The sequence below is a fragment of the Manacus vitellinus genome, unplaced genomic scaffold, assembly GCF_001715985.3.
Source record: "Manacus vitellinus isolate BGI_N305 unplaced genomic scaffold, ASM171598v3 scaffold_6_pilon, whole genome shotgun sequence".
NCBI lineage: Eukaryota > Metazoa > Chordata > Aves > Passeriformes > Pipridae > Manacus > Manacus vitellinus.
Genome location: NW_021940750.1, coordinates 35,643,334 through 35,657,237, shown reverse-complemented (window position 1 = coordinate 35,657,237; position 13,904 = coordinate 35,643,334). Strand labels below are relative to the sequence as shown.

The following is a 13,904-nucleotide window of genomic DNA, read 5'->3' as shown; positions in this document are numbered from 1 at the left end:
AGCTGCTGTGTAGAATGGAGTATGTTAGGTGTGGACAAAACTGCTATTTTAGGCCTTGTAAGGGGTGAGAGTGAAGGATGTCTTGTTCCTGGATCCCAAAGGAGTTTGGTTAGGAGGTAAATGCTGAGCTGTCCACACCAGACCATTTCTGGACATGGAAAAACATAGATCTATGGGTTATTTTACAGTTTAAAACGTGGCTGTTTATAGCTTCCTGACACCTTGAATGATTAGCTTAGACATCTGAAGTTGATGCTGTGGCCAAAATTGGGCCTGAAGACTACAATAATCTTGCATTAGCTGTCATCATGATATTGTGGATCTGAGATTTTGAACTGTCCTGAGACAGTTCTCAGCACCTGTAATACTTACTGTCAAAACAAAGAAGGATGGTCTCATAAATAAAACCAGCTATACTAAGTTTTTAAAGAAATGCCTGTTCAATTTTATTAAATTCCATTATAGTAATTTTTTCACTTGGAATTAATTTGACTGATGGATTTTTAAATTTTTTTCTCTCCCCAGAATGGTACGAAGAAGTTCTGGGATTTTATGAGAACACATGACAGGTAACGATGGAATCACGTTATTTCCCATTGTCTTTATGTTGTATTTCGTGCTGTAGTCTCTTCCATTGATCAACTGGTGATGTTTTTTCCCCTCCAAATTTCTCTTCAATTCTCACTTCTTTTGTTATACTTGCAGGTAATCCTTCACTGTTTTAGACGGAATTAGCAGAAGTTTTAAAATCTCATGGTTTATGTTTTCAGTAAGTTTTGTCTGCGCCTGACTATTTAAATATTAGAGTTTTAGCACATGATGTACTGTACATTTTAGTGATTACAGAGAAGATACAAATGAAAGTTTGGATTGTATGAAATTTTCTTTTTTGAGTGGGAATATATCACCTGAAGGAAGGACTTTCTTCTGTCTTTCTAATTGTATTTCTTCTGCTGGGGAAGAAAAGCAACTAACTCCTGACTTCAAAGATCAGTTCATACAAGATTATAACAAATAAGGTATATATGAAACAGACCTAGTCTCAGAGTTATTAAAAACTAAAGTATTTATGTGTCTTTTAGAAAAAGACATATAAATAGTTTAGTTAATCTGCTCATGGAAGATAAAAATAAAAAACATAGGTAACAAAATTTTCCTAGAAAAAGCTTTCCTAAATTTATTAAAAGTAAAAAGTGGTGCAAAACACTAATGGCAAAAAACCACTTGTGACATAACCAGAACCATGTCAAGAGATGTGTTTTTCTTGTGCATGAAGTAAGTAAAATCAGTTGCATTTTTGGACGTTGTGCTCTGTTGGAACCCTCTAAATCCTTACATGAGTCTCTTTGTGTGTAGGTGCCTGTGAGGGACATAAAATGCTAACAACACTTTTTATCAATATAGAGATTATGAAAGTAAAATTTCCAGAAAGACTGGGAAAGTATTAGGTAGACTAAAAATGCCTGTACTGCTTGAAACTAGGACAGAGTAGGGAGTGATATTTCATTACTGAACTTCACACTTGCTTTTGGAATTTTTCTGGAAGACAGTTCTGTCTTTGCACTTTGTCTGTCCATATGGGCATGTGCCTGAATTTATGATCACAGATACAAAGGCTGAAATGATAATTGATTGCTGGAAATCTAATATATGCCCATTGTAGCAAATGAATCCAACCTCAAGTCACAGTGTTGGGAACATGACTTAAGGATGAATTTGTATTACTATTTTTGTTTAAACTTTAGTTTATCACTGTGTGATAACGTGTGAATATATGCAACTAACGGAGTGGGGTAAGTATTAAAGGATCAGTTTTCCATGAACTTCTTGGGAACAGTATTTCTGAAGGACTTTTGTGGGCATTTTTAAAATAGTTGAGAACATAACTTTATAAAAAGGCTACGGCCACATGTCATGCCAGTCATCTCTGGTCACATAACATTTGTTAGCTTCAGATGCACAACAGCTGCCACCCGAACTTATTAGTGACTACTGTTGAACTGCAGAATGTCTAACACTCTTTCATGAGGAAATTCATTGCAGCTTCTGACACCAGAGGTAATAATGTGAACTTTCTGTGTAGGAAGTCCGTGGTTTCACATAAATTCTACTTGTGACTGGGAAGCCAATTATTATGAGATACATTAGTCGGGTTCAAAATCCCTTATAATGCATTAAAGCCCTACATTTTGCTGTATCTTAGTAGTGCAGCTGTGGTGCTTGTTATATGGAAAAGTCACATTAACTAGTTGCTGAGGATTATAGAGGACTTCATACTTAGAGAGCTCTTAAGTGTTCTTTACCCTTGATGAAGAATAAATCTTGAAGAAGAGGAGAGCTTTCCAGGACACATGTCCTGTTGGTCAGGATTTCCTAGCGCTTATGTCTGCTTGAGGAAGATTGTAGATGTTTTCCATAGATAAAATCCCTTTTTCTTAATATTTTTTCAGAAGTATTCAGAAGTTGTGCTACCTCTGAGAGTGCCGTAATACTGTTAAATGCTCAAAGAAAACCAGCCTTTTTTAATAAAGCTGTTTACCTAAATTGAACATATGCATTGGAATGTCAGATCTGTAAAGTACATATATGTATATATTATACATTTGCATACAATTGATATGTAGAATGGATTTATTGTTGCTGAAGAAAAAACCTACAACTGTGCTAATAATATAAAACCAGATATTGTGTCTAACTCATGTCTTTGTCTGTCATCCTCTTTCAGCAGCACAAGTAAATGTGCTTAAGGCTGACTTCCTTGCTGTGTGACAGTGAACCCAGTGTGTGCTGGGTTCCTTTGGGACCCCAGTGTTCTTTCTCATTTCAAATTAGGTCAAGATAAGCCAATATTCAATAGATTTGTATCAGAAGATAGACTTGATACAGGAAAATATTTACCACGAGAGATTAAGTTATTGTCGTATAAATGTATCCTTTCCAACTGTTCAGATGAACAGCTGATTAAATTATATAAAGACAAAAACATGAGGACTGCAATAGTCACTTCATTTGCCTAAAGTGTGAGTCACCTTTTAAAATGTGACTATATATTGCAGTACAGCGAGATCATTTAACTGTATGCAGGCTGGAGTACCACAAGCACGAGCTAAAATAGAAGAGTTGTTATTAGGTATTACAGGGGGAGGCTTTTTTCTGTTTTTTTTTTTTTCTTTTTATTTATTGCAGATCTGGGCATGAGTCTACAGTGTGTGGTTCCCAAGCTTTTGTAAGACCAACACCATTCAGAACTAGAGTATCAGTCCTGGAGTCACCTCTGTAATTTATGTTGAACAAGTAATTGCTTATTCTTAATTCCTCCATGCCACTTAGAAAAAAGTCTTCTGCAGTTTATTACTGGTCACACAATAAACTGTTGCCAAGGCAAACTTTCAAAACCTGTGCTGTCAGAAGTCGACTGAGTCCATAGACAAAAGAAGCAGCATTTCTTACCATATTTAGGTTTAAATTGTAACAGAAGGAAGACCTAGGACACAAGGACATACCCATGGGCAGTAGTTTAGTCCTGGAATGTTTTGCCCAGAGAGACTGAGGAACCCCCATCCTTGGAGAAATTCAAGCCTTGATTGGACAAGGCTCTGAGAAATCAGACCTAACTTAGAATTTAGCCTGATTTTGAGCAGGAGATTGGATCAGATGGTCTCCAAAAGTCTCTTCCCACCTGAAGGTTTCTACGATTTAAGTAGATTAATTACTTAATGAATGTTACAGTTCCCATCTGACAACTGTCAAAAATTTGCAAACTTGTCAAGAAATCTGTCAACTTCTAAGCCATTTTTTCTTTTGGAAAATAAGGAGTTTACTGCTGTCCTGTGGAGTTACATTTTAGTTAATCTTTCTTTGAAACATGCAGATGAACATTACCAGAGCTCATTATAAGGTTTTATTACATCATTAGAAGCAGCAGTGAAGTTTGCTAAAAATGAACGAAGAAAAATAAAAATCTTTGATTACCTCTTTTCCAGTGTAATTATTGAACAAGTTTATTGAGGTGGTGCTTGTAAGCATTACATAATTCTGGCCTGTGGTGTTAGGCAGTGACACACAGCAAAAGATGCTTTCTGCAGTTATTTAACACACTGCACAATTAAGTGTAATTTTTCCTTTAATACTCAGCTGATGTGTTCGCTGATTATTAAACATATCCTTATGAAAATCAAGCAGAGTGCAAACAATGAAAATTTAGATGCAAGGTGTATTTCAAGATTCTTTTTAGACCTGGGTCTGTCAGAACTGGTTATCAGTTGGTGGGGGTGTGATTTGCGGGGTGAGGAGTTGGTAATTTTTTTTAAGGACTCTGCTTTTAAAAATAAAAATCTTGATCAGGAGAACATTTGTGGTGATTTTCTGTTAGAAATAGAAACATACCAAATATTACAGAGTAACCATCGATACCTGTAACAAAAAATTATTCTCTAAAACCAGACTCAGGTTACAGTTATATTCTCCCTCATCCTAATTTTGCTATATTTAGTACAGTAAGAGCCTGAAATGTAATACTTAAGTTTTACATTCATCTACTTTATAAAGCAATAGACCAAGTTCGTTTCAGGTTTCAACAGCTCCCCTTAAACAGATTCAAGGCTTTTAAAAGACATAATTTGGGAACAGATGAAGGTCAGTGTACAGTCATGTGCTCCCTTCTGTGCTTTGAGTAATAACTCTTGAGAACAGGGACACAAGTGTACCTTTGCTAGTTGACAACTACAAGGACAGTTTTCCAGTTGCACTGGGAATGGATATAAAGTAAAATTATTGCTACTTCTCCATTTAGAAGTATGAAAAATTCACTGTAAAGTTCATTACATTTACAAGAAACAAGTTCTGGGAGACTGGATTGTGTGCAAGATTATTATGTGAGTTCCTCTCAACTCTGAAAATATCATGTGACAAGGAAAAGGCATTTGGACTAAAAAACTTAAAACTCTCCACGTGCATTCAACCCTATTTATGCTGGACTTTTACCTTCAAAAACATGTCACAGTGGCTCAGTAATAGTTCCTTACTTAAAAATTCTTAATGGAAAAAACTGAAAGCCTTTTCTTATCTCTCTAAAAAGAGAACGGAAATAACGTTCCTGCCTTATAAGATTGGCTTCTTTTAAGTAAAGAAATTAATTAATTTCATATTTTAAACAAACTAATTCCTAATTTAGTTTGTTCTCTCAGAAAAAAAGGCTTAATACTATATCAGTTGCAAAGACAACTGCAAAGTGTAGTTTTCCATCAGGAGGGAGTTTACAGGGAGAAGGAAACCGAGGCAATCAGCACCTCTGCATGTTTTGTCCTGTGAGTACCAGCCCTGGGGGGCAAACAGAAAGTGGTTCTCAAGGCAAATTAAAAATGAACAGAACTCAGAAGGAGAGGATGAATTTATTCATCCGTTCCCTCTGTGCTCTGGAGTTACCTGGCCGAGGTCTGGCTGCTGCTGAGGTTGGGGAGTGTGGCTGTACAGGGGAAGTGTGGAATGTGGCCACCCAACAGCTGCACCAGGAGCCTCCTGCATCCCAGCCCTGGCCATGGGAGCTGGCCAGGGGACGGGTCACCAGAGCTGGGAGAGTGACCTGGAGGAGCCAGGGTTGCTATTCTGGCTCGGTGGCTGTAGCAGGCAGCTATGGAGACAGGATGGAAGTCATGTGCCCTGACCACATTATAGGAGTGGATTAAATTCCTTCTCCTATTTCATATGCCAGATCATTTGGGCTTTATGGAAACTTAATCCTCTATGTATTTTTCTGGTTTATGTCCTAGTGTATTATAAGACACCATGAAATTTAACTCAGATGCTTCCTTTGTGCAAGAATTATCACAGCAGCTTTAAAATGGGTAAAATACTGTTTTATAATATCTTTATAGGTAAAAAAAAAGTCTTTCTTGGGTGGCATGTGCCTTTTACATGCACTGATGTGCTGTTGTGCTGTAAACCTTGTCTGTCTTTGTGATGTCTCCTCCAGGGTGTCAAAGATGTGGAATTTTCTTGATTATCTTCAAAGATAGTGCAGAAGATAATGCACTGTTTAAAATCAACTGGATGTAGTTCAACGAGCAAAAAAAAACCATGAAAAGTTTAGGGAAATAATAGCTGGGAGAAGGTAATGAGGGCTGGGCATGTTCGTGCAAAGGATAAGACAACTGAGGAGAAAAATTATTTCTTATCACAAAAATGTAAAGGAATGTTATAGAGCAGGCTGGAATAATTTAATTTCATCAGTGATCAATGACAGAACAAGAAATGTGGATCATGTGGAAAGTATTTTTTAAATTAAACACTAAGAAGATGTTTTTACCAATAAACAATAAGACAGTCTGGGAAGGCATGTTTGGTAATTGCTGTCCTTGAAAACGCTCAGGTCTAGGCTTGATATCAGTCTATCAAGGATGCTATCAAGATAATGATAATTTTCCTGGTATTAGCAGGAAAAAATGTAGTAGCCTATTAATTTCCTTCAACCCAAGTAATTACACACTATTTGTTTGCATATGATATTTGCAAATAAAATGCACTTAATGCTGTATTTTTTGTTGTTCATTTTTGGTTTTTTTTTAAAGCAAAGACTTGACAGATCCTCTGCCTGTGTGCCAGGAATTCTGTAGGCATATTTACTGTCTTTTAAAATGTCTTATTATGTTGTTACCTTAGGATCCAATCTAAATAGAAGCATAGCAATGAGGCAAACATAACTGTATTCGATGCTGTAAAGTTATGAGAGAAAAACAAAATTGAAAGCCAAATTTTCAGATTCTCATTTCTCCTTTTAAAGTATTTGATAAGAAAGTATCATACAGCATATAAACTCTTCTCTGCTGTGCCACTGAAACAGGGTAGAAGGTCAGTAGCATCTCTGTTGAGGGCACTGCTTCATTGGGAAATTAAATGTTTGCCTAATTTTAAAGCTGGAATCCATGGAAATTCTTATAACTAGGCAGGTACACAAGAGTTTTGACTGATTAGCCATAAATTTCTAAATATATGTTTCTAGTATCCAGATTACAAGCATCTTGGGTTTTTACAGTTTTAGGGATTTAATCTATTAGCGTTTGCAGTAATACACAAAAGAAATGGATGTGTTTATTCTCTTAGAGTCACTGGAATCAAGGAGAGTCTTCCCTCTGCTTTGAGGTGATTTTGAAATAAACCAGTTCTTTCTGAAGAGTGCCAAAAGTTTTTGCATGGCCTAGAGACAGTAGCGTGGTCGTGACCTGCATTTGGATTGGTAAAAATAATCTTAGGAAAGCTAGGAAATGTTCTGTAATTGGAGTGCCTGTAGGTTTAGAATTTCAGCTGAAAATATCTCTTGGAAAAGGGGAAACTATTGAAACCATTATTCTAGAAATGGGAAAATGGGGGAAAATGTGAACAACTACCAGTTTCTCAGTCTGTGTTTCTCACTCATGGTACTGAAACTGTGCAGTTTTACCTGGCCAGAGGTTGTGTTAGTCACCTCATATTTGGGTTTTGATATATGAGAAACGAAGTTGCTGGTTTCCCTTACCTTAGTTAGGGCAGAACACTTGACCTTGTTATTTTGCAAACTGTCCTTAAACCTGGTATTGTTTTAAAACTTTAATTTTTGCCATTTCAGAATGGAGTCATACTCAGGCCTTTTAGGTGGATTATTTATTGGTCTCACTATGTGATAGCATTTATAAATGGCGGTTTCACAAATAATTAGGAATTGGAACAAAAGCCCATCAGGCTCTGACATCTGTTGCACATAATGCCCACAAAGCTTTATTTAATCAAATAAGTTAGCATAAAACCTGAATTTATTTATTAAAATATTTTGTTGAAAGAAACCCATTGAGATGCAATGTGTCATTTCCAAGGGTATCCTGGGATACTGGCCAAGATATGACACTTAAGGAATGTTATTGAGAGCAACGTGCTTTGATGTCTCATTCATTTTGCAGTTGAATTTGCTTTCTCCTTTTTCCTTTGTTATATGAAAACGGGGTGCTGGGAGGATTGTTTATTCTAAAGAAGTTGTCCTGATCATATTCTCTGGTTGGGTACGAATTGCTACTTAAAAAAGTAGATCTAAATTATGTTTTAAAAGTGCACATATATGGGTTTGTTACCACTTCTTAATTCACTCTTGTACTGGTCTGATGATCATATGCTTCCTGCTTTATGGTGTCATGAACAACTTCCTGCTGTAGTTCAGTTTACTGAAACCAATCTTCCTTCTGATTTTTTCCAGTGTAACATTTATTTTCTTAAGCATACCTGGCTCACCACTTTATTCTAGTTTTACTTAGTATTAAATATTTACGTTGTATCTGAGAAAGCATTCAAGCTTCATCAGAATACAGAAGTCTTCTAGATGTCTCTAATTATCTTTTGCCAAATCCACTTTATCTGTGATTAGTATGAAAGGGTGAATGTTTTTGTCAGGAGCTTATAGCTTTGCTTTTGTAATAGGCTGCATTTTAAGCAGCCAATTGGATTGGTGTTGGCCTTTGAAAAATGCAAAACTCTTTGAAGGAAGACTTAAATGAACCAGTAAAGATTGTGCAAGCACACACATTTAATCTCAGGACTATCTACATTATAGTTAAAGCTCTGGGATACTAAAGGAATTGCACTGGAGAGTAATCAAAGGGTACAGCTTCATTACATGTCAGTTCTGAAAGTGAAGGGACTGTTTTCTCTGGCTTAAGGTACTGGGTGCTGTGCTGATAAAAGGAAGAAGACAGCGCTTTAGAGACCACATTAGAAGTTTCCAGGGACATGTCCAGCTGTGAAATGGATGGTTAATTTGAATATAGAAGTGACACAGGGACTAAATGCAATTCTTTCTTGTGGACATCAAAAATAATTTTGAAATAAGATGAAGTAGGCCCTCCTGAAGGGTGACTCCTCCCAAAGAATTACTTTGGAATGTTGGCTCTCAAACAAGTTTTGGGGTTTTTTTGATTATCACTTTAAAATTGAAAGCACAGTCATTTTAGATTTGAACAAGAAAAGGATGTGTGTTCACTAAGGTGCTTTAATGCTGATCTGGGGTGTTTTTAAAAAGACTAGATGGAATTTTAGTCTTGACATGGAAAAGAGCATGAAAAATCATTTTGTCAACACTCTATGAACAAAGAAAGCCAAATTCATAGAAGTTGAAGAAGAAAAAATTATACTTTAAAGCTAAAAACAATTAGGAGACATCTAAATTATTTATTTACTTGCTTTCATTCTAGTATGATTTTTAAGTCTTGACAATTTCTCCTTTATGAACCATATAGGCAAAAATATTGTATGTCTGCTCTCCAGCTGAAATGAGTACATCTCTAAATATTTCTGTGGTTGCATAGTACATTTGATTATTTTCTTCTGATTGTATCAAAGGATTTTTAAAACCAAATATCTGTTGAGAGTCAAAGGAACTGATTAAATCACTTTCTTGCTTTATTCCTTTTTTGTGCCATTTTTGTGTCTCTTTTATTTGGAATCTGCCATTCTTTTGTCATTGTTTTCTTTGAGAATGGTAACTGAACTATTGCAGGCTCTGACAGCATTGCATGGGTTTGGGTAGTTTGGTTTGGTTTGTTGTGTTTTTTTAAAAATCATATATCATTAGTTCCTAAAGTCTCCCCTATAAAGCTGAGATTATTGTTTGTAAGCAGCACTTAACAGTATTACAGGCTTTAAACTACTTTTGAGATACTTTTTAACCTTTAAAAGTAGGTTAAAGTGGCTGAGGTTAATAGCTGAGAAGTCTTTGCTTTCATTGTTAATGTCAGATCACAATTTGTGTGTGACACACACATACCCATGATTCAAGAAAGATTGGTTTCTTTGCCTGTGTTACCTCAACAATTATTTAAGTGTATTAGTATTTTAGTTATTAGTACAAGTTTGTCATTAAAAATCATCACCTCCAGCATTGTCTTACTTCATCAACAAACACAAGAGTCTTGTCCTTGTCTTTGCTATTACTATACCATGGGGGGAGGGTTAAATTATTTTTTAGTTTTACAAATTCACTTTTTTAAAGTCTGCATTAGGATCACATTTAAGAATAACAAAAGGCTGAGTGAATCTTCATTTATTAAAGGATTTTGAAAGTTTGTCTCATGAAAAGCAATTAGTAAGTGTCAGCATTTGCTTGTGGATTAACTGTAGCTCAGGTTAACAACTGACAAATCATGCAGACAGCTTACCTTACTGATGACTATAAGGTGAAATTACATGTCTACCTGAAAAAAAACTCCAGCAACAAAGAGCAAAAAAACCTCTCAGACAAAAAAAAAAACAAAAAAAAACCAAAACACAAAAAGAGACCCCAAACAAACCCCCTTATTCTCCACCCCCGAAACCTTCCTTCAAGTGTGTTCATGAAGCTGTGGCAAAGTTTACTTGCTGATCTTAATTGCTAGGATGTATTTCTAAATAATTGACTTTACATGTGTCCATATGTGTGTGTGCACATTTTAACAGGATGTCAGTTTTCATCTGTCCCCTGCCTCGTAACTGCCGCGGTCAAATGTTTTACGTCGCTCCATGAAACACCACCTTCCTTTCTCAGGTTTGAGAGTGTGAAGTTGTAGTAGTATTTCTGTGTAAATATCTGCTGGGCTGGAATGTCATAAAGCATCAGTTACCATAAATTCAATAAATACAGAGCTGTGCTACGTTGGGGGAAGGAACAAATGTGGAAATAATGTTCTGTGGCACACAATGGAGTAATTTTCTAAACTCTTCCAAGAGGTGTTTTCAACTGTAAAGGTTGTATTCAGGTGGATATCTTGTCCTTCAGTAAGAGTCTTTAGAGGAGGAGGAGGAATTAAACTTCTGGACTCCTGGGTTGCAGATGTCCATGGGTCAGTTGTATGTAATTTCTGCACTTAGATTTAGACATTTTAGGGAAGACAAATATCCATTAGAGAATGATAATATTTCTCTATTTCAGTAAGATTTTTCTTTGAAATTTCAATGGTTAAATTTAAATAGCATTTAAATTTAAATGCTATGTGAGAGCCTTGGCTGAATTACTGGAATCCCTCTCAGAACACATTGTGTTAGGTAACAAGACCAGACACACTTTAACTGTGAACTTGAGTACAATAAAAGCTCAAGTACAGGTTGGTTGCTCTTAATAGGGATATCTTGCTGACATTTCAGGTACATCTCTTTCTTAAAATATTTTAAGGCTACCCTAATTGTTCGAATATTTATAGAAAGAACAGCATCCTATGTTATTACACAGTATGCTGTTTACCTGCATGCTTCCTTTGGGAAAAACTGTGCTGTAATTGGAGTAGTGATTTATTGTATGTATAAAGTGATCAGGAATTACTGCAAGGGAAGCTGAGGAGGGGTTTGGCTGAAGGCTGAGCAGGCCTGTGGTCTCCACCAGCCCTGGAAGACTCTGCACAAACCCATGTCATCTCTTACTATGTTCTTTCTCTGTTTGTGGTCCCTAATGCAGGCACTGACAGATGTGGTGTGGGGAAGCCAACTCTCCGTCACTGGTCAGGGTGCTCCGTGTCTTACAGAAGCAAATTACAGCTCCAGAATGAAACCTAGAGCACATTTTTAAGGGATTCCTTCCCAGCCACCTCTTGCCTGCAGAGGTGTCAAGGCCCTGGCAGTGGCAGGTACCCAGTGTGACACTGGCAGGCAGCAGTTGTGCTGGGTGTGCTCCCTGAGTGCAGCTGCAGGTCTGTGGCTCGTGGCATTCCCTTTGCATTAATGGCCTCCCCTTTCACACCAGTGATTTCCCTGAATGTCAGCTGCTGGGGGAAGAGTCAGCAAAGATGCACACCTGTGGACTATGGTAAAAATTAGTAATCTGCCACACAAAATGAAAAGCTTAGCAGGTCTAAGCTGATAAAGTGTTTCCTTAGTGCAGAGGTGTCATAGCTTGTTTTAAGGAATGGCGGAAAGTTTAGGATTCATCGTGATCCTTTTATATCTGGGTATTCTTTTCCTTTGTAAAATCTAACAAAAAAGTGGTCTTGTGCTCCTGTTTGAGACAGAGGCACGTGAAGCCTGTTGCTACATTAGGACCTTTGATATCCATTTTAGATTAAATCCTCGTCTAGGATTCCTGCCTTTTTTTAGGAAATGTGGCTGGGCTTTTATTTCTTTCTTTTCTAGCACTTCTGTGTGTTTTTTCTCTAACATACGGCTTGGGCTTTGTTTCTGTTCTGTATCTTTTATATGTGGAGATGCTAACAAGTCCTTGTGAATGTTTTAATTTTTTATTTTATATGTTTACTCTTCACTTTAAAGCTTATAGATACATATCTAATACCCTAAATTAGGTTTGGTTGTAATAGTTTAAAGGGAATTGCCTTGAAACATCAAATACTTTTGTAGTGCCCTGTGGTATGATAGGACTGAAAGATGTATTTGGACCTACTAATGGATTTGTAGCAGTTCTTTTCTGTACCTGTATCATCTGTAAAAATAGTAATCTGAAACTAATTTTGTAGTAAATTCTTGGTATGATGGTTTCAAACTCTAGAAGATAAATACTTCCTTTTTCTTACAGACCAGACCAAACAGCTGAACACGCATGTTTGGGTCATTGCAGCAATAAGGAAACCCATTGAAAGCAGTGGCTCAGAGGATCCTCCACTTAGATCTATTGAAATGTCTTGCTCTAACTTTGTGTAATACTCAAAAAACTGTCCTAAGGGCAGCCTTAAATGGGTTTTCAGAAGTTACAGACCTGGTGACCTGTGGAAATATTTCATGTCATTTTGTTTCTTGTGGACTAAGAAACACCAAACAGCATTCCCAGTGTCACGCTCCTCCTCAGGAGGTGCAATTCTTAACTTTTTCCTCTATGGCTCTCCAACTGTGACAGGAAATACTAGAACTTGTGTGTTGTGGTTTGTTAAAAAATGTAAATTTCTGTTCAAAATTGGTTGTCAGTCTCTCAGAAAATTAGAAGTAATTAAATAGAAAGTTCTACAGATTTGTGCCATTTCTGTACCCTCTCATCTCAAGATGGTGTGAGAAGCAGACAATTGAAATAACTTGCTGCTATTCCTTTCCAGCTAATTTGATCTTGTTCCTTAATTCTGACAGATTGTTTTTAATTTTCCCATCTGTTCCATAAAAATCTCAAGTGATTGACTCCTAGGAAAAAATAATGTCTAATAGCTGAGCCATTTTTAATGAGTTGGTATGAGTTATTTAATGAGACATGACGAAGAAGACAAGCCAAGGGGAAGATTGAGCCTGAGGTGGTGGATGTAAAGAAAGGTAAAGGGCAGCCATATGTTTCAGGAAGCTTTCACTCTTCATCCACAGCTTTAGGCTGCTGCTGTCTCCAGTTTCAGGCAGTGCACATCCTTAGGCTCGTGGATAAAACAACAGAGGTTCACTAGCAGTAATTCCTTTTCCCCTTTTATGTAGTGCAGTGTCTGCCCTCAGATAGTACCTATTGGGAAAGGAACAGTCAAGTAAGGAAAAAGAAAATACCAAAAAATAAAAGAATAATATTTAAGTAATCTTAAAAATATGACAGTCCATGGTTTAACTTCATTTCTTCTGGCAATCTACACTTTAACTCCCAGATATTCTAGTCCAGGCCAGAAAGAACCCCTGTGCCAGTAAACAGAGCGAATGTTCTCCAGCCTCTCTGAAGGCTAGAACATTTGCTTTAAAATTCCCTGCAAATGGCATCTCCTGGGGCAGGGAGGCATCAATATGCAGTACAGGTCTTTGAGAATAGCAACCATGAATATAAAAGTTAACATCTGGACTTGTCCCTTCTGTTTTGGTTTGTATATGTTATTATAATAAACATTAACATTATTTTTAATAATCATCAAATAGCAGTTTCTCTGGCAGCTGGTGACTTCATTATTAAATCAAATAGTGAAAATAAATATAAAGGTCTTTTACAAGGAAAGTTGAAAGTTTGACTCAACCCTGCA

At 36.7% G+C, this 13,904-nt stretch overlaps 1 protein-coding gene across 1 annotated transcript in view; it reads left to right on the top strand.

The window, feature by feature from the left end:
- The first annotated feature begins 475 nt into the window (after window positions 1-475).
- Window positions 476-13,904, top strand: part of NUDT14 (nudix hydrolase 14) — a 33,066-nt gene continuing 19,637 nt past the window's right edge. The window contains exon 1 of the mRNA XM_018082785.2: window positions 476-569. Within this exon, the coding sequence (XP_017938274.1) occupies window positions 553-569 (17 nt within the window). The 5' untranslated portion in view covers window positions 476-552. The remainder of the gene's footprint in view (window positions 570-13,904) is intronic.